A 25,387-nucleotide genomic window follows, 5' to 3' on the forward strand; every position below is an offset into this window, starting at 1 on the left:
ATACTGCCCTGACCATCCCAAATAGCGGTTTGTGCAGTGTTTTACGGAGAACCACCCAGACGGCAGCTGGAGTCCTCTTTTCTCTCTCCTCTGACAGTGCGGAGGCCTCATGGGTCAGGCTTCTGCCTAGAGAGGTCAAGGCGTTTGGCAACATTCCTGCCAGGAGATGTCCTTGGAATTTGACAAAACGAGGAGGACGAAGGAGCTAAGAAACTTATCCAAGGCTGCATGGCTAACATACGTCTGGGCGGAAATTTAAACCCACGTCTGTTATTGACCTCATCTAGACTCTGCAGGACCAGGCTGGTCACTACAGAGTGCAGGGACCAGCAGGAGCACAGAGGACCCTCAGAACAGAGCTGACGTCTCAGTGAAACACCTTTGGACGAGCTGCCCCTTTGGGAGGGTGCAGAGGTCACAGAGCCAAACGCAGAACTCCCACTCCAGAGGGGGAGGCCCCGACAGTGGGCTCCAAAGGGAAGGAGCTTTTGCTCTGCTGCCCCCAGCTCAAAGGAGCAGGAAGTCAGACTTCCACCCATGTGGACAGGCAGCGGGGTCCTGAGGGGCTTCCAAACCCGTGCCCAACACCTGCCTCCTGGGCTTGCCGCCCCGTCCCACAGCCTCCATTCAGAATTCTCGCCGCATCTGGGTCCCCACACGAGTCCCTTAGAAGCAGTCCCAGTCTCGTCTCTATCCTACTACACGTTCACATTGCACAGACACTCACAGCCCAGCCCGGCACTGCCTGGTGTTCTCAGGTTGGCCACCTGTGTCACCCGGGGCTGTGTCCCTTTGGGTCCATGCACTGAAAATCTATTCCTGAAGGCAGGACACCTTGCCTCTGGGTCCCCCTGTGTCTGTCCCACAGGTCTGAGACCCTTGAAAACCTGGGCCTGGGGCTGTCACTTGGTGTCTCTGTTCCTCATACGTGTCCCACCCAATTCTGCGCTGATCTGTGTGGCCCAAGCACACCACACCAGGCCCTTAACACCTGTCCCTAAGTCTCACCTTTAGCCTGTGTCTCTTTGTGCCCATGGCCCCACAAGGCTGGAGCATGACGGTGCTGACTTAAATCTGGGTCCCCAAAGAGCTGTCCCGCCATCTGGGTTGCCCTAAAGGGTGTCCCCTCAAAGCCTGGGGTCCATCTCACCCTGAAACCATGTCCCACCTGTGTCCCTTAGTATCTTTCCCCTGGGCTTGTCTCATAAGCCTGGGTGTTCCCAGAAAATATGTCCCTCATGTCTCCACTGACCTGCCTATCATGTCTCTTGAATTATGTCTTGCTCAGGTCTGTCTCTCCCATGAGCCAAGTGCGTCTTCCCAGGGTTGGCCTTGAGTCTGTGTCTCCTGCATTTTTGGTTCCTGGCTCCAGCACCTGAGTCACCTCCCATCCCAGTTCTCTCTCCTTATCTGCCCCTCCCTGGTCTCAGCTAACCCTTCCTGGGGGCACTCATTGGAAGAGTGCCAAGAACTCCCACTGCCCCCGTCCACCTGGAGAAGAGATGCAGGACTAGAGTGGGGAAAAAATAGGCTGAGGTCCGGGCAGGTCCCTAGTCTTAGGAGAAGAGAGGCCAAGTGCCCAGGTGCAGAAGGTTCTCTGCACCAGGCCAGGTGAGCCAAAGCTGACCTGTCCAAGGCCTGGCCTCCCTGGCATGGCTCACTGAGGGAGCAGCCCCTGGCCAGCCCTGCTCCCCAGGCCCCTGTTCCAAGGAGGAATCTGAGATGGGCAGTCAGCAGAGCAGAGCCAGCCTGCTGTCCAGACCCTGACACCCCAGTAACAGTGGAGGCCGCAACCGTTCACTCAGGATTCGTCCTCAGACCTCAGCACTCCAGGCTCCCAGCTGCTCCCCAACCATGTCAGCCCAGTCCCAAGCCCCTCCAAGCAGCCCTCCTTGTCTGTCCTCACCTCAACATCAGCCACTCAGTGCGGTCAGGGGATGCCTCCCCTATACCCTGCACACTTGAGAGCCAAATCCAGAGCAGATGCAGAGCCAGCGGCAGGCTGCTTCCTCTGAGGAGAAGGGCACCCCTCACCTCTGCCTGCTGGGCTCCACCCCACGAGAGGATCAGGATGACCCAGCATGGCTGTAGGAAACAGCGGGTTCTGTCATAGCACAATCCCTGCCACAAGTGTGAGTTGGGGTGGAAGGGACAGGACAGTCCCCACCCTCTCCGGATCCCAGATGCTGCTGTGACCAGTCACTGTGGGTGGGTCACTGTCCCTCCCACCTCCTCTCTCCCACCTGGTTCTTTCTCACACGTCTGTGCTCTACGATTGCTCTGTAAAGCAGTGTGGGAACCCATCTGCTCGGTATCTGACCACAGTCTGTGTCATGTATCTGTCCTTTTGTCTACTTTTCTGCCATCTCCCAGCCTCCTGTCCTAGAAGGGCTCTCAGCCTGCATTTGTACACTGGGGCAGGGGTGAGAGGATGAGTCTGCAGGGCCAGGCCACCCCTGACCCCTACCTTTACTGTAGTAGCTCTTCCGAACAGTGTCCAGGGCCTTTGCTGCCTTCCCTGGCTCTCCCAGGCCCAGCTGGCTCTGCTCGGCAGGCGGGCAGCCCGGCTCACAGACCGTGCGCACCTGTTCCGCCTTCAGGGCAATGGCCTGCTCCAGGAGGCCCAGGTTTCCCCGGGTCATCATGTCGTGCATCTCCGACTCGTCAGTGACTGTTGACTTCTGGGAGTGGGTGTCCTCGTCCTTGTCATCATCCGAGCGGACCTCCACAATGACAGAGTACTCCGGCTTGGGACTGGGTGGTTCTGGGCCCTGGAGCTCAGGTGCCTTCTGGGCAGAGGTGTGAGAGGTATCCTCCTGAAAGATCACATCAGGAGCTGCCTCTTCCTCCTCCTCCTCCTCCTCCTCCTCGTCCTCTTCCTCCTCCTCTTCCTCGTCCTCTTCCTCTTCCTCTTCTTCATCCTCTTCCTCCTCCTCTTCCTCCTCCTCCTCCTCCTCCTCATCCTCCTCTTCGTGACTCAGGATGCCTTTCTGCTTGCTGGACTCCTCACTGGCTGCATCCTCCAGGGACTGGGGACACAGGTCCTGGCAGCGTTCGGTGGTGACTTCTACGACCTCCTCGGCATCCTCTGGCTGGATGAAGAGGCCCTTTTCACCCTCCTCGCTGGCGGCTCCCTCTGTGGCCTCCTGAAGCAGGTGCACGACGCCAGGGCCTGGCTTGGCCGCCAGAGTCTCTTCAGCAATTTGACCCAAGTTCAGCAGAGAAGTGGCGATGATTCCCTGGTAACTGCTATAGCTGCCCTTGGAGGAGCCAGGGGGGTTGGATCCAAAATGGGACTTGATGGGGCTCCTTCCTGCACAAAATCAAAATCAACGTGGGGGCCAGAGAGCATGTGGGAAGACTCCAGGTCTCCAGTCCCCAACACACCCACCACCCCTCCACCTGACCTACCACTCACTCTTTACACGGGAGCCAAGCGGAAACACGAAACTCCCGAAGTGGGGATTCGGTATGGACTTTCTGTCAACCCTTCTGCCTGAATCCAGAAATCACGGTGAACATATTTCAGGAGGCAGGTCATGGGCCACTGATGTATTTTCTAAACTAAGAATTACTTGGATAGTTTTCCTTAATGTTCCTCTCTCATCACGTTTACTTTCCGAATCAGATCAACCTGCACTGTATACAATGGAGCTTAAGCAGCAAGTCAGATTTTAAAAAATAATAATTGTTTCATAATTGAAAAGCAGTAAATAAGAATGGGCGTGGTGGCTCACGCCTGTAATCCCAGCACTTGGGGAGGCCGAGGTAGGCGGATCACCTGAGGTCAGGAGTTCAAGACCAGCCTGGCCAAAATGGCGAAACCTTGTCTCTACTAAAAATACAAAAATGAGCTGGGCATGGTGGTGCACGCCTATAGTCCCAGCTATTCCTTGAACCCGGGAGGAGGAGATTGCAGTAAATCAAGATTGTGCCCCTGCACTCCAGCCTGGGCAACAGAGTGAGACTCTCTCGAAACAAAAACAAAACAAAACTAAGATATGGTAGGTGCTCCCCACACGCAGGCCCCGTAGGGTTGTCAGCAAGGACGCCTGGGCCAGCACGTCCCACAGTGGTAGGAAGAGGCCCTGCCATCCACCCACTTCGGAGGGGAAAGTCCAAGCCCAGGATGATGCCTCAACTCCAGATGCCCTTCTTGATAAGAAAGCAGGAAAATCTGTGTCTCTTCTCCCTGCGGTCTAGGACTATGTTGATTCCTCGGGGCAGCGCACTCACTCCAGGGCCCCCCTAGGGAGCTGGGGTTGAGGACCCTCTCTGGCTTTGCTTCTAAAATCCATCTCAGACCCTTCCCCATTGCAGAAGCTTGGGGAGTGTTGGGTGGGTGGTGGGGATGGCAGGGGGAGCGGACCTTGGGCCTCGTCTGACCCCAGTTCTCTACAGATCTGCCAGGGCTCTCAGGGGTACAGACCCCTCCCTCTGGAACCCAGGGGCCAAAGCACCTGCTTCACCCACTTCCGCCAAGGGCTCGGTGCCCCAACATGGCAGTCCTGGTAGACCCCCCAAGGAAATGGGGGACTCATCTGCTTTCCTCCTTCCCGTCTTGGCTTCCCCGGGCACCCCATTTTCAGAGGCCCCACCTGGTCCTCAATCACCTGAACTCAACCTGAGGTGTTTCCTCTGCATCTGCCTGTGAGTGCCTCAGGGGAAAGCAGACCTCTCACCCATGCCCCCAGGCAGGTCTCCCAGAGGGCCAGTCTAAGACCCTCCCTTCCCCACGTACAGACAGAGACATAGCCTTGTCTGTCTCTCATATACATGCAGACACCTGCCGAAACATGCTACAACTGCACACACACACACACACACACCAGCCGCGTGTCTGTGTCTGCCCTGCCTCCCTCCTACACACACAGTGTTCACACACAAACACACCACAGGCCCCATAAACACCATGGGCAGACCTCTCTCCCAGGAAGCCCAGCACATGTTGGGACAAGACATGCCTTGTTCTCAGGAAGAGCTTTCTCTCGCTCAGAGTGAGCCCCTCCCCGCTCACAGGCTGCAATTCTCCAGGGCCACACTAAGCACCCTTTATTCGGGGAAGAAAGAGCGACAAAGCACCTTCAGCTGGCTCGGGGCGATGAATCTCCTCCTGTCCTGACGTCTCAGCCTCTGCCCCCTCCAGAGTTCCTTCCGATTCATCCGAAACAGAGGCGTCCTTCACCTCGGTGTCCTCACTGCCGTCGCTGTCCACACCATAGCCCTCGTCCAGAGCCAGCTTCAGGGGGTGCGACTTCCTCTTGGACACCAGGTGCTCAGCCTCAACGCCCTCCAGCTTCCTCTTCTTGGCCAGGGGGCAGCTCTGTAAACTGGGAAGGAGGAGTAGGCAGTGGAGAGGGCCAGGCTAGGGCCACGAGAGGCCTCAGCCACCCCATGCGCCCCTCCCGAGGGTCCTCCCTCCCTCCCTCCCCCACAGACTCATCCAGTTCTTGCAGGGGACCCAGACAAGAAAACCACCGTGCAGTGCTGGGAAGTCAGATGGTCTGTCTTTCCCCACAGGGCTTGCCCATGGCCACGCGGGCCTCCAGGCTAGAGTGGGAGGTCGCTGCCTCGCAGAAGGGTCAGCAGCCTGGCCTCAGGAGCCGTGGAAAAAGATGGAAAGTTCTCCATCTGCAAAAGGGCCTAGAACAGAGTTGGGCGGGCGGTGGGGGGCCTCCAAATCTGCTTCCCAGGAAGCTCTGTGAGATCCAAGGGTCCTCTTACCTTCGGTGCCTGGAGTACTTGCCCCGGACGTGTCCTGAGCCAGTGCATCCCGGGGTGGGGCAGCTGAGGGGAAAGAAAAAGGCGAGGTCACATCAGGCGATGGGTTCAGACCTCAGGGCCCATCGCAGACCTTCACCCTGGGGAGCAGACTCTCTCCAAACGATTCATCTCAGAACGGCTGCTTGCAGTTTGCTGAAAATTAATAACTCACCCCATTCAAATAAATGAATGGCTCGTTACAGTTTTACAAGTGTTCAATTAAAGACTGTTTATACGTAAGAGCAAGACTTCCAACACCAGAGTCTCCCAGACGGCTCCCTACAGCAGGCATTCCACCAGCTGCCACCAGGTTTCCAGGAGCTTGGACACAAGATACTCTGAGGTGCCCTGAACACAGTACCCCTCTCTAAAGAGGGCCCAAGTCCAAAGCACAGAAGTTGGCATTCGCTGTGTCCATCACTAATGCTATAAGACCTATGGCCATCGGCGGCAACAGTCTCTGCATTCCCTGCCAGCTGTGACCTTCGTGCCCCAGCAAACTGAGCCAGGTCTGACAGGCAGAAAGGAATCTGTGGCCCAAGCCGAAGGCGGTGGTGAAGATTCCACCAGTGCCTGTAGCTGGTGTGAGTCCCAGCTTCCACGCAGGGAAAAGAAGCCAGGAGGGCCAATGAACCAGGAGCTGACAGGGTCTGCCTTAGTGGAAGACTCGGGCTAAGAAGGGTAGTTTGGGGAGGGGGTGATACTGACCCTCCTGCATCTCTCACCCCAGGGTTGGCAAGCACAAGGCAGGACACCCAGGAGTTCCTCTTCCTTAACCATCATCTGTCTCCCGATATAACCAAACCAGCAGGAAGCTCTGGAAACTTCTGAGCATGAGTACTGACTATGCCAACCACCGTGGCAGCAGGACCACAGCTCCCACAGCAGCCTCGGGGCCAAAGGGGCCGGTGTGGAGTGTGAGGCCAGAGTTCACCACATATCAGGCTCTTGCGGGCTGTCGGATGCATCCACGGCTCAAGGACTACAAGGAGCAGCCATTGTAAGACCCAGATGCCTGCGCCAAGTCGCCTAAGGCAAGTGGGAGGGGCAGGCCTGCGCTCCTTGCGGGAAGACAGAGGCTTTCCTGGCCAAGACGGGAAGACCTGTTTTGTTTTGTTTTGTTTTGTTTTTGTTATTTTATATATATATATATATATATATATACACATTATACTTTAAGTTCTAAGGTACATGTGTAGGTTACATATGTATACATGTGCCATGTTGGTGTGCTGCACCCATCAACTCGTCAGCACCCATCAACTCGTCCTTTACATCAGTTATAACTCCCAATGCCATCCCTCCCCTCACTCCCCATAATATGCCCCAGTGTATGATGTTCCCCTTCCCATGTCCAAGTGATCTCATTGTTCAGTTCCCACCTATGAGTGTGAACATGTGGTGTTTGGTTTTCTGTTCTTCCAATAGTTTGCTGAGAATGATGGTTTCCAGCTGCACCCATGTCCCTAGAAAGGACATGAACTCATCCTTTTTTATGGCTGCATAGTATTCCATGGTGTATATGTGCCACATTTTCTTAATCCAATCTGTCACTGATGGACATTTGGGTTGATTCCAAGTCTTTGCTATTGTGAATAGTGCCACAATAAACATACGTGTGCATGTGTCTTTATAGCAGCATGATTTATAATCCTTTGGGTATATACTCAGTAATGGGATGGCTGGGTCATATGGTACTTCTAGTTCTAGATCCTTGAGGAATCGCCATACTGTTTTCCACAATGGTTGAACTAGTTTACAATCCCACCAACAGTGTAAAAGTGTTCCTATTTCTCCACATCCTCTCCAGCACCTGCTGTTTCCTGACTTTTTAATGATTGCCATTCTAACTGGTGTGAGATGGTATCTCATTGTGGTTTTGATTTGCATTTCTCTGATGGCCAGTGATGATGAGCATTTTTTCATGTTTCTGTTGGCTGTATGCATGTCTTCTTTTGAGAAATGTCTGTTCATATCCTTTGCCCACTTTTTGATGGGGTTGTTTGTTTTTTTCTTGTAAATTTGATTGAGTTCTTTATAGGTTCTGGATATTAGCCTTTTGTCAGATGAGTAGATTGCAAAAATGTTCTCCCATTCTGTAGGTTGCCTGTTCACTCTGATGGTAGTTTCTTTTGCTGTGCAGAAGCTCTTTAGTTTAATTAGATCCCATTTGTCAATTTTGGCTTTTGTTGCCATTGCTTTTGGTGTTTTAAACATGAAGTCCTTGCCCATGCCTATGTCCTGAATGGTATTATCTAGGTTTTCTTCTAGGGTTTTTATGGTATTAGGTCTAACATTTAAGTCTCTAATCCACCTTGAATTAATTTTTGCATAAGGAGTAAGGAAAGGATCCAGTTTCACCTTTCTGCTTATGGCTAGCCAATTTTCCCAGCACTATTTATTAAATAGGGAACCTTTTCCCCATTTCTCGTTTTTGTCAGGTTTGTCAAAGATCAGATGGCTGTAGATGTGTGGTATTATTTCTGAGGGCTCTGTTCTGTTCCATTGGTCTATATCTCTGTTTTGGTACCAGTACCATGCTGTTTTGGTTACTGTAGCCTTGTAGTATAGTTTGAAGTCAGGTAGCGTGATGCCTCCAGTTTTGTTCTTTTGGCTTACGATTGTCTTGGCAATGCGGGCTCTTTTTTGGTTCCATATGAACTTTAAAGCAGTTTTTTCCAATTCTGTGAAGAAAACACTTGGTAGTTTGATGGGGATGGCACTGAATCTATAAATTACCTTGGGCAGTATGGCCATTTGCATGATATTAATTCTTCCTATCCATGAGCATGGTATGTTCTTCCATTTGTTTGCGTCCTCTTTTATTTCACTGAGCAATGGTTGGTAGTTCTCCTCAAAGAGGTCCTTACATCCCTTGTAAGTTAGATTCCTAGGTATTTTATTCTCTTTGAAGCAATTGTGAATGGAAGTTCATTCATAATTTGGCTCTCTGTTTGTCTGTTACTGGTGTATAAGATTGCTTGTGATTTTTGCACATTGATTTTGTATCCTGAGACTTTGTTGAAGTTGCTCATCAGCTTAAGGAGATTTTGGGCTGAGACAATGGGGTTTTCTAAGTATATAATCATATCCTCTGCAAACAGGGACAATTTGACTTCTTCTTCTCCTACCTGAATACTCTTTATTTCTTTCTCTTGCCTGATTGCCCTAGCCAGAACTTCCAACACTATATTGCATAGGAGTGGTGAGAGAGGGCATCCCTGTCTTGTGCCAGTTTTCAAAGGGAATGCTTCTAGTTTTTGCCTATTCAGTATGATATTGGCTGTGGGTTTGTCATAAATAGCTCTCATTATTTTGAGATACGTTCCATCAATACCGAATTTATTGAGAGTTTTTAGCATGAAGGGCTGTTGAATTTTGTCAAAGGCCTTTTCTGCATCTATTGAGATAATCATGTGGTTTTTGTCTTTGGTTCTGTTTATATGCTGGATTACATTTATTGATTTGTGTATACTGAACCAGCCTTGCATCCCAGAGATGAAGCCCACTTGATCATGGTGGATAAGCTTTTTGATGTGCTGCTGGATTCGGTTTGCCAGTATTTTATTGAGGATTTTTGCATCGGAAGACCTTGTTTTTAACAGGATTGACATTGTGAGTCTGAGCTCTTTCCAAAACCCAAGCACATCTTCCAGAGCCTGTGAAGGGAGGAAGGAAAGGGCTGACACCCCCACACCTGGGACCCAGAGAAAAGAACACCATCCCCAGCCTCTATCCAGACACCTCTGATCGTTTCTAATTCGACTGACCACAGGCCTGACTGCAGACAACTGTGGGGCCCAATGGCCTTGCAGGCTACCCTCCCCGACCACCTCAGGGAGAACTGTCAGTAGAATCCAGACCTCACCCTATCACCCAACTCAACAGCAGCCATGAGGTGGGGGAGTGCTCATGGGACGTTCTCTGCAGCCTTCAAGGGTGGTGCTTTCAGTGTGTTAAAAAGAAGACAGAAAGGGAGGGAAGGAAGGAGGGAGGAGGGAAGAAGGAACCCAGGCGGGAAAGGAGGGGAAGAGGGAGGAAGAGGGAGAGAGGGAGGGCACGCCACACTTACTGCGGGTTCCCTTTCCAAACTGAGGGAGTTGCTGCTGCTGCCACCCACCTCTCCCTGCCCCTAGTCTCTTCTAAAATCCAGGCCCACACTTGCTTTCACTCTTCGGAGAACTAGCTTCGAGACTTTTCACAAAAAGCTCCTTGTTACTGGGGACTCGAAGCTAAGGTCCCAGTCAGTCGATGAAATCACTGAGTTAATCAGGTAATTAGGTGACAGCCGCTGTGGGGACCGAACCGCCCCGAACACATCACCCACAGCTCCGAAGAGTCCCGGTCCCCAGAAAGGTGGGCCCGCACCTTCCCGCCCCAGCTCAGAGGCTGTGAGACAGGGCTGTGAGCCAAGTGCGTGGAGCCGACAAGGCCACTCCGGGGCAGGAAGCTGGAAACCCCTTAGATGCCTGTTCCCCACCCCACAGCCGAGGGGACAAGAGACCCAGCCAGGGCCTCCAAGGGTGCCATGCCAGCAGATGCCAGCCCTGCAGTTCACCTGCAAGCACACCCAGCTCTTATTTACTGATGCCCTCTGGGTGCTCAGGGCCAGAGCTGTAGGGAGAGGAAGACGGCCAGGGCTCCAGGACTCCTGAGCCTCTTTTCTCTGGGAGGAGGGAATTCCCCAGCCTTGACTCCTCAGCTCTGACTAGGGCTGGTGCGAGGAAAGGACGCACGTGAGGCTGGGAAGAGGGTGTGGCTCACAGTCACCCCTCGGCTGGCATCCTTCATGAGAGCTCTGAGGGACCGAAACTTGAAAAGTAGGCCTCAAAGAAGACAAGTCGGGAGAGGAGCCGAATCCCAGCCTGGAGCCCCGTGCTTCAGCTACAGCCTTTGAAGACACTGCCTTCCCTGCCTTCCCTCCCTCTCCTGGGGCAGGTAGAAGATCCCCCACTCCCTCCTGTCATCTGGATGGGAGTTGGCCAGTGGCTCAAGGAGCAAGGCTCCAGAAGAGGGAGGGTGAGCTACAGATGTGTTCTCTCTCTGAACGTGGAGATGGTCCTGAACTCTGGGTTGTTGGCGACTTGCTGTCTCAAAGATGCTAACCCCAACCCTAATCTTCCCTAGTCTTCGCCTCCAGCAGAGCCAGTCTGAGGCCATGTGACAACAGATGGACCCAGGCAAAAATACAAGCTGAAATGTCATCTGTTCTTCCACTGGGGTGAGAGGAAAAGTCATCAAACTGCTTCTTCGCTCAGGCACTCAGAGTGTTAAATTCAGGGCACACGGAAACTCCCAGTGGGCTCCAAGGTCGGAAACAGCAGCTCAGGGTCCAACTTGAGCCCAGTCCAACCTCTCCTCAGTTCACCTGGTAAACAACCAATGGAGTGTCTTCCCGGGAGCTCTGCCTGAGCTGGTGGGGAGACGAGCTGGGGTTAGGGGCACTGCAGGCTGTGAAGTTCTGAGTCAATGGGGTGCTAAGTCCCTCATCCACAGAGAAAGTCCTGCACGCAGGGGTTCCCCACAGGTGGCTCTGTGTCCGTGAGTTCATCCAGTGCCATGGTCTGCACACAGGACGTGGTGCTCCTCTCACAGCCCACAACGGTGCGTGTTCTCTGTGGGTCATGCTTCCTGTTCTGGTACCCACAGTGTGGGCCCCACCAGAACAGAGGTCTCATCTGCTCGTCCAGTCAGAGCCCAGGGTGTGCTGGTAAACAGGTCTTTGGGAGGGGGAGACATCATCAGCCCATTTCTGTGGTGTAAACGCTCCCACTATGGCTGGGGCACACAGTCAGCCAGCACGAGCCACAGGCGTGCCCACGTGGGGCGTGTGGCCAACAGATGTTTGAGAACCCAGGAATGCATGGTACCTTCTGTGCAGAGTGTATGGGATTCCTTGGAACATAATCTTTTTTCGATTTTACTCTAAGCATCACTTGTCAGCAATGAAGAATTGGTGAAGAAATTGCTGTTGGAACACGAGACGTCAACATGTTTTCCCCGAGTCTCTCCATTAAAAAGATCAAGGGTCTTACTCTTACCAAGCATGTAGGTTAGACCTCAAGGCTAGTGACGAGGGTGTCAAAATCCAAATGCTCACAGAACCCCTCACTTAGGCTGGACAGGTCCTCTCAGAACGTTCCAAAACAAACAAATCTATTGGAGAGTCATTTTTTCTTCCGCTGTTTCAAATCTACAAGAGAGCACCCAGCCATTTGTATTTGCCTTTTCAACTTCCTCCACACTCCATCTGTTACCAAAAAGCCTGGAATTTCCTCTACTCCTGTGTCCTCGCCTGGGACTATCCTCCATCTTTGTCTCCACCGTGTCCCCGGGTGACTGCCACGTGGCACCTCCTCTTCCCTTTTCTCGGGGCCCCTCTGAGCATCTGGCCATTGCAATCACTGCTTCCTCAGCAGGCTGGCCAAGCAGACAGTGTCTCCCTTCCAGGGAGCCGGCCCCTGTGCTTCGGGGGACTGTGTTCTGGGGAGCACCCGGTGGGTTGCTGAGGACACCTGACCGGAAGTGCTGGCACACGATCTGGTTTGGCTGAGGTTCCACCCCACCCCTCCCACCTGTTACCCAGGGCGGGGCTTCCAGCAGGTAGTGCATGTGATTCAGCGCCTTAGAGGAGGCTTAACCCCTGAGTCTCAGTTTCCGCACTTCACAAACAGGATAATAACATCACAAGGCAGTGCTTCCATGACCTTCCCAGAGATCAAGACTGTGATGTGTGACTGGTGCAGAGCCTGGGGCTTGCAGCACCCCAACTCCCTCCCGTAGCCCTGCCCCGTTCATCTCCAAGTTATGGGGCCTCAAGCAGAGGAGGGACACTGTCTTCCCATCCCACCTCTGCCAAAGGTTTACAAAGTGAACTCTGCAGTCCTCTTGTTTTCCTGATTGGCATCCACTCTTCAATGGTTTGCTGGACAATAAGATGCTCCCTGCCCTGGGAATCTGTATCCCTAAGAAGCAGGAAGAAAACGGTCACAGAGCTCAGCCAGCCAGGTCATCAGCACACAGAACTGCTGTTTGCATCCCGAGCCAATGGAAGACTCGGGACGTAGAAGATCCCCTTCTCTCATCTCATTCCCAAGCTGGGCCTCCAACCATCTGACACGGAAGCTCTTGTGAGAGTCCGCTAAGAGAGCGGCTCGTTTTTGGTTTGGGGGACCCAGTGACAGTCCAGGTCCTCTCGGTGACCAGGTGTGAGCACATTCATGTCCTCGCCATGATGCTGGGACACCACATGATGGGGGCAGGACAGAGGTGAGAACGGACAGAGATGGGGCCAAGACAGCTGGACACGTGGCCAGGAGAAAGGCAGTCTCCTTAGGGAAAGCAGGGGCTCACCGGGGTGTTGGTCAATCCAAGAAGACCCCGTTTGGGACATTTAGGATATCTCCAGGGTCACAGGCACATAGACGATGCTTGGTGCTAACAGGAAGACTTCCTTACCTGAGGTCTGCAGCTGTGGTCTCGGGGGGTCCTGGGAAAAAGAGAGAAACAGGGAAAACATGTGAGAATTGTGATTTTAAAGACTCACTGCCCTAACAGCATAAACTAAGTTAAACAGCCGAGAGGTTTGCCAAGGACAAGTGGAGGCAATCTCAGTGAGACCTGAGCAGTTTTCCCAGGGCCCTCACCCTTTCCTGACCTCCCAGAGAGTCCTCCAAGGTCAACAGAGTGAGCTGCTCCCTCCAGCCCGGTGCTCGCCCCAGAAGCTCCCCTGAGCAGTTTTGCAGAGTGGGACAGACGCTCCACCTCACACAGGCTCTCTGGGACTCAGGGCCAGGGATGGCGTCTCTTTCTCTAATTGCAGATAGAAGTCAGTTTTTGGCAAGAAACACAAACCACCAGATCAAGCTGGACAGAGAAGAGAACAACTGGACCAAGTGGCTGGTCCTTCAGTGGCGGCTGCAAAGGTGCACGGGGCTCTGACCAAGGCAGGAACACCTGAGATGCTTGGGCACAAGAGGAAGCTCCCGCACAGATCAGGGAGGTAAGTCTGGCCAGGGGCTGGGGCTCAGATCCTAGCAGAGTGAGCAAGGCCTTGGCCCCCTCTCCTCCCACTGCACTTCCAGTTCAACCCAACAACCTCCTATTCCCCATCAGCACCAAGACTGATCTCCTGGGAAGGAAGGGGCTGCTGGTGGAAGGCTGGTGGCCTCTCATTTCCAAACAATGGTCTCATAACTGAGCCTTGCTACTCCCACGCCATGGAGCTGAGTCTGCCTCTACATTTCTGCCCTCAAGGCAGGTTCATCCGGGCCAAAGGCCCCTCAGCAGCCCTCTGAGATGCCAGCTTCAAAGCGCAGCAGCCCTGAGGATGAACGAGGCTGAAGAGGCCTGAGGTCCCCAGGCGTCTCTGCACACGTGTGGTTACGGGTTTGTGCTCCCGAGGAAGACCGCGGAGGAAAGTGGCATTTACGGCCCTGGAGGAGGTAAGGGCAGCACTCACCTCGCAGGGCCTTGGATCGGGTGCGAGCTCGCTTGTCTTCATTTTCTAAGCTCATCTGCAAGCAAAAAGCCATGAGGTTAACAAGAAAACCCAGCCAGTGCCTCTGGAGTATAGAACCATCAGGAATGGTCTGTCCATTTTCTGGCTCAAGCTTTGACAGCAAAGGTGATTTTGGGCACAGAACAACAAGGATGGGCTCACAAGACAGGAAAGGCCTGGGGCCAGGAGCAGCAGGTGGGAGGGTGTGGAGAAAGGACCTTCTACGAGACTTGGAAGTGTCCCATCAGTATGTCGCCGCCCTTGGCAAGGAGGGTACAGTGCACCGTGCCCTCCCACTGCCCCCGGATTTGCACCTGCCACCAAGTGCTGAGACGTGGGCCCTGCTCCACTGAAGCCTGATGAGTGTCCGTGTTTTATCCATGAGGGTCTCCTGGCCCGACACAGAGCAGCACCCACTGCTCACCTGGCCAGGCAGGTGCCAAGGCATCAGGGCAGATCGCTCACCACAGACACGGCCACCAGCGGCAGTGCCGGGTCATCCAATGGCTTCTGACCCCAACGTGTCCCTAGAGCACAGCTTCCCATGGGCCTTTTCTTCCCACTACAGCAGAGGCTTTAATGCCCTCACGCACCAGGGTCATTCCGTGAGAAACAGGCAACCTGGAGCGGCCCCAGCCCATATGTTCTCTGGGCCTCAAGGGCCTGGCTGCCTTGCCTGAGCCCATCGGTGTCCCTCCCCACCTGTGATCCCTGAATCTGACCAGCCTCCATGGGGACGCTGCCCACAGCATTGTCCTGCGAGGGAGTCATGGAGGAGCCCCCAGGAGGGTGACAATCACAGAAAGGACATGCCGGGGCAGCGAGGGGGGCGAGGGTCACACACAGAATCCTCGTCCTGTGTCACCCATGACAAATCTGGGCAGGCAGGTAAGTCCCACCCACTCCATGCTATACAAAACGTCCCTTCCCAGGGAGCCGCGCCAGGCCAGGGAGGGCACCTCTAGCTGGACAGGGGATGCTCCATCCCAGGAGGCCCAAGAGGAGAGTGCTGGGCTCCACCACCACCACCTGCGGTCAGGAAGGGGAGGCAGCAAATCCACACCTCCTGTCCCAGGTCACAGATACCAGAGCTGCCAGGGCTCTATGCGTGAGGCAGTCAAAGGGAAAGCAGGGGAGTGGAAAGAAATAGGAGAAGAAAGGAAGGGAGAGGCCGGGCGCGGTGGCTCAAGCCTGTAATCCCAGCACTTTGGGAGGCCGAGGCGAGTAGGATCAGGGTGGGGTTGAGACCATCACAGCTATGCAATTGGCTCCGTCTCTACTAAAAAATACAAAAAAAAAAACTAGCGGGCTGGTGGTGAGGCGCCTGTGGTCCCAGCTCTCGGGGAGGCTGAAGGCAGGAGAATGGCTTAAAACCAGGGAGGCGGGCTGCAATGAGCTGAGATCGGCCACTGCACACACTCCAGCCTAGAGCACAGCGAGACTCCGTCTCAAAAAAAAAAAAAAAAAAAAGAAAGGAAGGGAGGCAGCAGGAGGGGGGCTCAGAAGCCCCCACGTCTTAAATGGGGCTTTGGTTCCTGAAAACCAGCAAGAGACCAATGTCTACAGAACCACCTGGGAAGGAAGAAAAAGGAATTCCCCCAATTAGTAAGACGAAATTTGCAAATTGAACCTCCCCCATGCAGCAGCACTAACATACAATGACGTATGTGATTTGTTAAGGAAGAAAAATCAAAAACCGGGAGGCGGAGCTGGCAGTGAGCTGAGATCCGGCCACTGCACTCCAGCCTGGGCGACAGAGCGAGACTCCGTCTCAAAAAAAAAAAAAAAAAAAAAAAAAAACCTGGGTAATTTATGCAACCTGTGGACTCCGGGCTGTGGAGCACAGTGCTGGGGGCCATGCGTTTATTTCCGCCTTCCAATAGAACAGAAGACAATTACTACAATTTCTATTTTTAAAGCAGAGGTTCCCCATGGACCAATGGCTCACGTTGAAAGTGAAGAGAGGAGCAGGTGTCACAGGGACTTCATTACATTTATGAGCCTTCAAATGTCATCTGCACGGAGCCCGTGCGCAATGCCTCCGATGCAGGTCGCACAATGGAGCTGACGTGTCTGATTGCGCGGTGCCCGCACTCAGCTGAAATGCAATCCACGGCTTTTTGTTTGTTTGTTTGTTTGCCAGTTTTCCCAAGGATATTGGCAAGCATTCTGCTAGCGTGCCTTGGCAATTTGGATTTCCTGCAGATAAATTATTCAAAGAGCAGAGAATAGAGAGACTGCAGGGATGTGTAATGGGTGCTGCTTGAAAACTGTGAGCTCCCATTGATGAAGCTGACAGCTCTGCCTCTCCTTCTGCCAAGCACCTTACCATTTGCAATTTATCTGCATCGACTGGTCAATAAGCGAGAAGTTCTCTTAGGTGCATGTAGCTTTGATTTTTAAAGGGAAAAAACTGACCTACCAAAGAAAAAAAAACAGGCTCTTTAATATGAGAATGAATCCGTAAGAGCTGGGTGACTTGGGACACTGATTTCTGAGCTGTTTGAAATCAGCAGTGCCGGCTGACACGAAAGCATCTGGGCTAGGCCATGACAAAACCAGCACTGCCTGATTTACATTATTTTTCTTTTCGAAAGAACTCAAAGCACTTCAGAGGTGGATTCTCTGCTCTCCTCCTGCAGCAAGATCAGCACCCTGATGTGGTAGATGGAGAGTGGGTGCTGGGGGTGGCCCTGTGCCCAGCACCACCCACGCTCACCTTGGCGATCACTGGGCGGCAGCCCCCCAGACCTTCTGCCCCCACCACACAATGACAGCTGGGCCCCAAAGGGCAGCTCAATGATGCAAAGAAAATTAAACATTTCTCAATTTTTCATTGATTTTTAAAACACACTTCACTTGTTCCAAACACAAACCAACCAGGTTCCTTTTTTTGTGCAACCCACAAATAACCCAGTGCCCTCTCCTCTTGAGGGTGAAAAGGTCCCTTTGTTGAGACAGAATGACCCCATTACCCACTCTCACTGCTGGGCCGGCAATCTCCCTCAAGAACGTCTGCTCTGTTTCTCCAAAGCCAACTTCATTCTGCCACTGCGAGCATGTCTTAGGCTGTAATTAATATTTCAATAGTTCTGCCTTCAGTAGGAAAACCATGAAAACTATGGGGAGGAGAATAATTCATAAATGCAAATACATTGTATACTGCCAAATTAACCCGAGAGAACTGTCTCCTCGTCCATCCATTTAACTTGCTTTCTTAGTGCCATATAAAAGCCGTCTCCTCAAAAGTGTGTTTTTGCTTTGTTCTGTTTTATATTTCTTTTTAGTTAAGTCAGGATTAATCATGTAAGCTCTTTTGAAAATAGACATAGTTCTGGCCAGGCGCGGTGGCTCACGCCTGTAATCCCAGCAATTTGGGAGGCCGAGGCAGGCGGATCACTTGAGGTCAGGAGTTCATGACCAGCCTGGACAACAGGGTGAAACCCTGTGTCTACTAAAAATACAAAAATTAGTTGGGTGTGGTGGCGCGTGCCTGTAGTCTCACCTACTCAGGAGGCTGAGGCAGAAGGATCACTTGAACCTGGGAGGCGGAGGTTGCGGTGAGCCAAGATTGCACCACTGCACTCCAGCCTGGGTGACAGAGTGAGGCTCCGTCTCAAAAAAAGAAAAAAAAAGTATATATATATATACACACACACACATAGTTCTCACCGTGACGTGCGACGAAGACCAGCCCCTTTTCCGGACTCATCTGCATGCTGGCCTTGCTAAAACAGAGTGCCCTGAGTTGGGTGTTTACAAACTCAGGAACCAAAACAAGCAAATGCAGTTAGCAGTCTTGAAACCTGCAGAGGAATCTGGACTCTTAGGCTGCAGCTGTGACAAATACACTCAGAGCCCAGAAACAGGGCTGGGCGTGGTGGCTCACGCCTGTAATCCCAGCACGTCGGGAGGCCAAGGCAGGCACGGTGAAACCTGACTGTACTAAAAATACAAAAATTAGCCAGGTATGGTGGCAGCCACCTGTAGTCCCAGCTACCTGGGAGGCTGAGGCAGGAGAATTGCCTGAACCCGTGAGGCAAAGGTTGAGGTAAGCCGAGATTGCACCACTGCACTCCAGCCTGGGTGACAGAGCAAGACTCCGTCTCAAAAAAAATAAAAAATGAAAAGAAGCCAGAAACAGAGCCAGTAACAAACCACTCATGTCTGACCTCTAAGGGGAAGTGGTAGACTCAGCTTCCAAAGATGTCAGGGTTGGATATTTTCCATGAAGCCCAACAGGCTTTGTGCCAACTTCCACATTTACCCCCAGAGGCTGTGTCTCCCGCTCCATTCCGGGCCCCAGCTCAGGGACACCCATTTCTCCTCGCTCACTCATTCACTCTCTCTCTGTCTCTCTCTGCCTCTTTCATTCCTTTTCCATGCTTCTCCCCAGGCCAGGCCCTGAGACCTGAACAGCTCCCTCCCTCAACCCCCACAACATCCCTTCTGCACCAATGGCCCAGGGCCGGTCAAAGGACAGAATCCTGGCTGAAGCCTGGCCCCAGCAGGAGGGTGTCCTGGCCCTGAGGGGCACCAGCCTGGCATCCCAAGGTTTGTACATCGCTCCAGGGTGGCAGGGAGTGCTCGGGGAGAGCTCAAGAAACAGGGAGCTCTGCTAAGGCTTGAGAGCCAGGTAGGGATGGGGAGGGTGGATGGATCAGTGACCTGCGGACATTTGGGGTGAGAGGCACTCCAGAGGTAGAGCCGGGAGCTTTCTTGGGTGGCCAACACCCTGCCTCTTCCCACCTCCTCTCAGTCTCCACCCTGTGCCTGTTTGTTTCCCTCACAGTCCTCATCTAATCTGAAATGAGCTCATTCATTCATGGTTGTAAGCTCATCGTCTCTCCTCCAGAGAGCTGCTTAGTGCATGTCATTTAAGGATAGGTGGATGGACAGGTGGATGAATGAATAAATGGGGACAGTCAGAAACATCTCTGAACTCCTGGGGCTGGGGTGTGTGGAGAGCCATGGTCAGAGGGCTGCACACAGGCCATATGTGGGAACCCTGAGCTGGGGGGTTCCGGGCGTTCTGACACCACAGGGGCCATTCACCCAGCCCTGGACCAGAGCAGGAGACACGACAGTGTTTCATTTTCTTTAAAATGTGTTCTGACAGCCAGAAAATCTGGAGAATTAGGATGGACTGACAACTATTCTTTAAAAATCCATAAAATTGCAAAGGTTATAGTGTCTCGGTGGGACGGTTGGGCCTCTTGCATAATGGTTTTCCTCCCGGAGACCCATCTGCTGAGTCCCAGGGGACCATAGGCAGCCCCTTCCCGGGAGGAAGGGGCCAATGAAGACTTCGGGGCGAGGAGGTGGCCAGAAACTGGCTATCACCCACCCTGCCTGGCTCCAACAGTGCCTCACACACATTCAGTCTCAATTCTCTGCAGTGAGGGGAGGGGAGAAAGACAGAGCCATGGTCTGGCCTGTTTTCTTCTCTCACTTAGGTACTGAGGGCAGCATCAACTTCCCTGTCACTGCTGTGAAGCCATTAGGGCAGAGAGCATCGTGGAAGACCACGTTCCCACTCAACAATCTAAGAGCAGCATTCAAGCATTTGTCTTGCTCCCCTCCCGATTATCCCAGGAGGATCACCTGCTGCATCCACAGCCCTTCCCTTCCCTTTCTTTGGAGCATGGACCTGCCCACCAGCTCAGCCCACAGAACAGGTACAGAAAGTCGGTGAGCTGGGCACACATCCTGCTTTCCACTCTCTAGATCTCTGAGGCTAAACTATATGCCCTCACCCCTGCACCCCACTGGCAGCCATCACAGTACCCCTGGTTCCTTGCAGAGATAGTTCTATCCCCACATTGGGTGATTCCTGTGGCATGTCTGAAATTCTGAAATTCTCCTGACAAATTCAGCAGAATAGACCAGCCTCCTCCTTAGAATACAGAAAGGACACCTCCATGGGGCATTATTTAACACATGTCTGAGAAGGGGTTCTCTTGACAGCTCTAAGCATGGGATACTGGCTCACTTCACTCCCAAATCAAAAATTAGAGCTACATAATGGATACCCTGATGAAGCAGCCATATCTGCATCCGTCTGTTAAAAACTCCGGCATAAATGGAATTTATACCCACCCAGGGTAGAATCCAACAACATCAAGTGAGGCAAGCCAGAAGGGCCATACCCAGTGGCAGTTCCTTCCCTTGCAGGAGCCTCTATCCAGTAGTCCTTGCCAGAGGCACCCCCTGCCCTGGGTGGCAGGAAGAAGGGTTGGCTGAATGGCTATGCAACTGATCTTTTCCTTGATTCCATATCTCTACAGTCATCCACTGAATAATTTGCAAGAAGGGGGTTGAGGAGCTACCATCAGTGCCTGCACACCCCACTGACACACCACCAACTGACTTTTCTGGCAGCCCCTTCCAACCGGCCCTGAGCTGTCCACATGCCTGGTGCTGAACTCAGAGGCATGCCGCAGGCTGTCACAGTCCCCTGCACAGGGTTTGTGTGTTCACTGCCCTCCCATGCTGGCTCCTCACCTCACCCGTCTCCTGTCCTAAGCCAGCCTCTGGAAGGCTGACCCTGATGCTGCTGTGGCTGTGTGACATTCTCGCACTGTGACCACGGCTCATCCCCTGTACTGCCACCCTCTTCAGCCTCCTTAGGAGATTCCACCTGCACCTGCCTCACTGTCCTCTATCTAGGCAGTCAACCCTTTCTCATCCTCTCACCTTCTCTGGCACACTTTACATCTTAGCTTTTCTATTCAGAGCAGTAACTCAGGCCCTCTCTGCAAGAAATGAAGGGAAATAAGGAAATGACCCTCAAACAGAGAGATGAAAGAGCTGGTGATGCCACAAGAATCTGGGCACAGGCCCCTGGCTTTGTTCACAGAAGCAGCACTTTGAGCAGCCGTGGGTTGTCCATGTAGGTGCCAAACTCTCTGAGTTTGTCATGCCTGGGCCAGGGGGAGACAAAAATCTTCTTACCCACCCCTGGCATGGCACCAGACATTTGCAGATAACACTGCATGTAGAGCCCCTGGCCTCAAATCAAGTAACTCTCATGCTCACATGATCTCAGGCCAGTACAGCTCTATGTGAATCCTCAGGGTTTGGGGTGGGGCAAGGGGAATGAGGCCAAAAACTGAATGACCAAGATAAATAATATTTTAATTCAATATTTAGAAACATCAACATGATGTAAAAAACCATGATAAACAAGATGCCAAAACTTTAAATCAAGACAGGACCAATATTACTGACTCCTCCTTGTGCCTCAGGCTCCAGCGTGGATCAGCAGAGCACTGATAATCCTGTGGGAGCCAAAATACGAGCAGAGGCGCTTAACGAGGCATCTATAACAGACCCATTAAAATGTACATTCTCGTCACCAGATTCAAAAGAAAAAGGTTGGGCTTTGAAAGTAAAATACAAGCACTCCCAAATGAAGTTCCCACCGCAACTGCATAGCCCTCCTTGCCTACACCCTGCGCCATCACCGTCCTTGAGCCGTGCCCTGAGTCACAGCTGGATCCTTGCTGGAAAGCATCTACATGCGAAAAAAAGAGAGGTCAGAAACTGGTATCTGGGAAGTCTTCACCCTAAGCCTGTTGTCAGCCTCTACTTCCAGCTGTGAGGGTCACCTGACCCTGGGACCTGGCTTCACCCAGAGAGTATTGGTGCGCAGTTCTAGAATTAGAGGGTTGGTGGTGGAGAACAGTGGCTGTAAGCACATGTGATGTCACAGTTTGGGAGTGTCCCCGAGGGGAGATCTTATATCCTGGGAAGGCACAAGAAGGGCATGCACCATCTGCCTCCCCTTAGGAAGACTGAAATAAAACAAGGCCAACAGACTTCCTAAGTTCCTGCCAGCAATCTCTGCTGTCAGATCCTGTAGGGATTCTCAGCCTGCCCAGGTAAAAGCAGGATGAACAGGGAACAGTTGCTCAGGCACAACAGAGAGCCCAGATGTGATCATACCTCAAAGCAGGGAAGTGAGACTCGGGTCCACGTTTTCATTTTGGTGGTTTTTGTTTGCTTGCTTGCTTGCTTGTATTTTGAGATGGAGTCTTGCTCTGTCACCCAGGCTGGAGTGCAGTGGCACAATCTTGGGTCACTGCAACCTCTGCCTCCCAGGTTCAAGAGATTCTCCTGCCTCAGCCTCCCGAGTAGCTGGAACTACAGCCCGGCTAATTTTTGTATTTTTAGTAAAGATGGGGTTTCACCATGTTGGCCAGGCTGGTCTGGAACTCTTGACCTCAAGTGATTCACCTGCCTCAGCCTCCCAAAGTGCTGGGATTACAGGTGTGAGCCACCGCGCCCGGCCTGGGGTCACATTTTAGTTTTGATCTACTCAGAGTCGTCGTTTTTCTTCCCTTAATTCTAAAGTGACCAGAGCATTGCTGATCCTAGTCCCCATTTTCCCTTCGCCTAACCTGGACTCTGGTGAGGATCAGACCCAAAGTCGTCTCCACGCTTCACGCCTGCAGCCAACGAGAGGCTTTCTGCAGGCAGCCACGGGGTGGGGCCCCAGGACAGGGGCTGCCCTCTCACGCCTCACCTTGCAGTGTCTGCCAAGAAGGTGTCTTGAGGTCCTGCAGCTGCTGGCCTTGCCTCCGTGTGTCCACCTCTGATTCAGCAGCTCACCCCGGAACTCATTTTCTGAGGGTTTGAAAAGGCACAAGGTCAGAAAAGGAAAGCTTGGTGGGTGCCAGCCATGCTGGTTCAAGGGGAGAAAGTGAGAAACTTGGGGCACTTTTTTAAACATCATATCTTCAACCCCCATTTCCTGGAATCCACCAGAAAAACAGATAAGGTCATGGCTCCGTGGCCGTTTCAGGGACAAGAGACAACTTCTCTCTGACTCGGGAGCCTCCTCGGAGTCTTCCAGCCCCTACAGTCCTCTGCACCGTTGTCCCAGCTCCGGTGCCGTTTCATGGAACATGCCTTGGGTGGGTGTTGGTTCCCACTGACGACCACACCCACCAAAGATTGCTGGGACAAGGCAGCTGAAACCCACCTTGAGAAAAGTTGGCATTTCACCAACCTTGAAAATGAGCTGACTAATGAGTGATTATTCGCCTTACAACCAGATCCTTCTTCCCCTCAAAAGAATGCACAGTACATGTGCATTTGAAAAAGAAGATTGTTTTGCACGACTTCTCTGGAGCCCATTGATTGAAGAAAGTGAGATCCACCCATGGTCTCCAATCAGCTTTGCCTCCTGCAGGATCCCAGGGGCCTCAGCATGCTCTTTGCCCTGGTTTCCAGCATCTTTTCTCACCCTGTGTTTCTGCCTCTCTCCAGGGCAATGCCTCCAGTTAATGTTTAATTCCTCAATAAATTCCCACGTCTAAGCAGAGGCTGAATGCATCAGCTGGACATGACAAAGAAATGCATTGTGTACCTATTCCCTGCACGTCACTCCCCGTTTCCATGACAACCTGCTTTCTACATAACTGCAGCATTTCAAAGGAAGGTCATTAAGTAACCAACAATAAAAACAGGAAATGAATATTCTTGCATTCTGCTCTGGCTTCGCCTTGGAAGTGAGTTTGGATTCTGCCGAAGGCACACTATTCCCACCCATTTTCTTTCTTTTCCTCGTGTTTTTGAGGTGCATCCCCAAACAATTTTTCTCTAGGATTCTGGCCACCCCTGGCCCCAGGCAGCCCTGTGGCTGTGGCCTCAGCATCCTCTTCTTATCTGGAAATGCTTCCATCCCAGTAAGGGGCTTCGGATTACCTTCCGGAGCAGAAACACAGAGGAAAGCCGATTTGGCCGTCAAGGAAAACCACTCAGATTCGGCACCTTCTCTGTGCACCTACTCTGTGCCTCCCCTCACTGAGCTGTAAGTCAGTCGCTGAGATGACAGGGCTCCCACCGCATGCTCCGGTGCCTGGACTAGTGAGGAGGGAGCTGCAGGAGTTTCCCCATAGCCCAAGACCTCTAGGCCCCCTGGGTTCCATCTGCCACTGGTCATCTGCACTGAGCCAGTGTGAGGTGCCTCTAACTGGGACCCAGCCTGCCCACCAGGTAATCCAGTTCTCAACTCTGTGACAGGGATGTGGGGTATCGGGAGGAAAAACACGTTGGAAGGTTCCGTCAGTGAACCAACAAGAATCATGCCAGCGGGGAGAGTGCTTCACACTTTGAAGATGGGGCATGGGGTTCTCCGTGTCTCTTTTTTTATGGTGACAACAGAAGCTGAGAGACAAGGCCCCGAAGTGCACAGGGCTCACTTTTCAAGTATCTGTCCCAGGAGACAAGATGCTGCAGAAACCTGCTCACTGGGCTGATTGGCAAGGCTCAGGCAGAATTTCTTGTTACCGTTACGTATGTAAATATGCAAGACAACCGGGGCCGTCTGGCTGACAGCTGGAGGGAAGGACACAAGGTCTGTGTGTTCCAGAGGAGGTGCTGCCTCTCCCCAGTACGACTCCCCTGAGTTCCGCTCTGAGTCTCTCCTGCTTCTCAGAGAAGCCGCATGGACATGAACTGCAAGAGTCTCTGCAAAGGGACCTCCAGTTTTGTTTGATTGGAGATAACCAGCTCACTGGGGCTTCACCACCCACACACACCCATGGGAGTCTGGAAATAAAGCCCTGGAATTCTTCTTTGCCCACACGCTTACACTCCTGTCCCTAGGTCAGTCAGCCCTGGGCTCTGAAGTCCTGACCCCTGAGGCCCCACATCTACTTAGGCAAAGCACTAGGATCCCGGGGCTCAACTGCTGCTCCAAAGAGCCACTCCTGCCTCCCTGAGGCAGCCAAGCCGCCGAGCTTCTCTGGGCAAAAGAGCAGAATGGCACCTGGTGAAACCCCTGGGATACAGAGCACACAAGTAATCAAAGTACATACCCCCAAGCTTAGAACCTCCTTTATGAGGACTCGAGGACCCGGCTCAACCTTGACATGATTTAGCCTCCCTTTTCCAGGAAATGTCTTGGCAGCAAACGACAATCACTACTAGAAGCCCAGTAAGGTTTGCCAGTTCTTCTCCCAGTGGGGCCTGTGTGTGGCCAAGCCCTGCCCCATGGGCTCAGTAGGCTCCACCCCAGACAAAGCTCTCCTGTCTGCAGGCTCTTACACAATCGGCATCCCAAGCCCCCATGCACCAAAACAACATCCAGGGCCACGTGCTGAGGAAAACTCGCCA

At 52.7% G+C, this 25,387-nt stretch overlaps 1 protein-coding gene across 7 annotated transcripts in view; it reads right to left on the reverse strand.

Annotated features, from left to right (window-relative positions):
- MYT1 (myelin transcription factor 1) overlaps positions 1–25,387 on the reverse strand; it is a 115,226-nt gene that overhangs the window by 32,922 nt on the left and 56,917 nt on the right. For all 7 annotated transcript variants that reach the window (XM_003904455.5, XM_031656913.1, XM_031656914.1 and 4 more), the window contains 6 exons: positions 22,791–22,891; positions 14,225–14,279; positions 13,222–13,252; positions 5,725–5,787; positions 5,083–5,330; positions 2,468–3,313 (listed from right to left, as the gene is read on the reverse strand). In XM_003904455.5, the coding sequence (XP_003904504.2) occupies positions 2,468–3,313; positions 5,083–5,330; positions 5,725–5,787; positions 13,222–13,252; positions 14,225–14,279 (1,243 nt within the window). In that variant the 5' untranslated portion in view covers positions 22,791–22,891. The remainder of the gene's footprint in view (positions 1–2,467; positions 3,314–5,082; positions 5,331–5,724; positions 5,788–13,221; positions 13,253–14,224; positions 14,280–22,790; positions 22,892–25,387) is intronic.

Source organism: Papio anubis, chromosome 16 (genome assembly GCF_008728515.1).
Source record: "Papio anubis isolate 15944 chromosome 16, Panubis1.0, whole genome shotgun sequence".
NCBI lineage: Eukaryota > Metazoa > Chordata > Mammalia > Primates > Cercopithecidae > Papio > Papio anubis.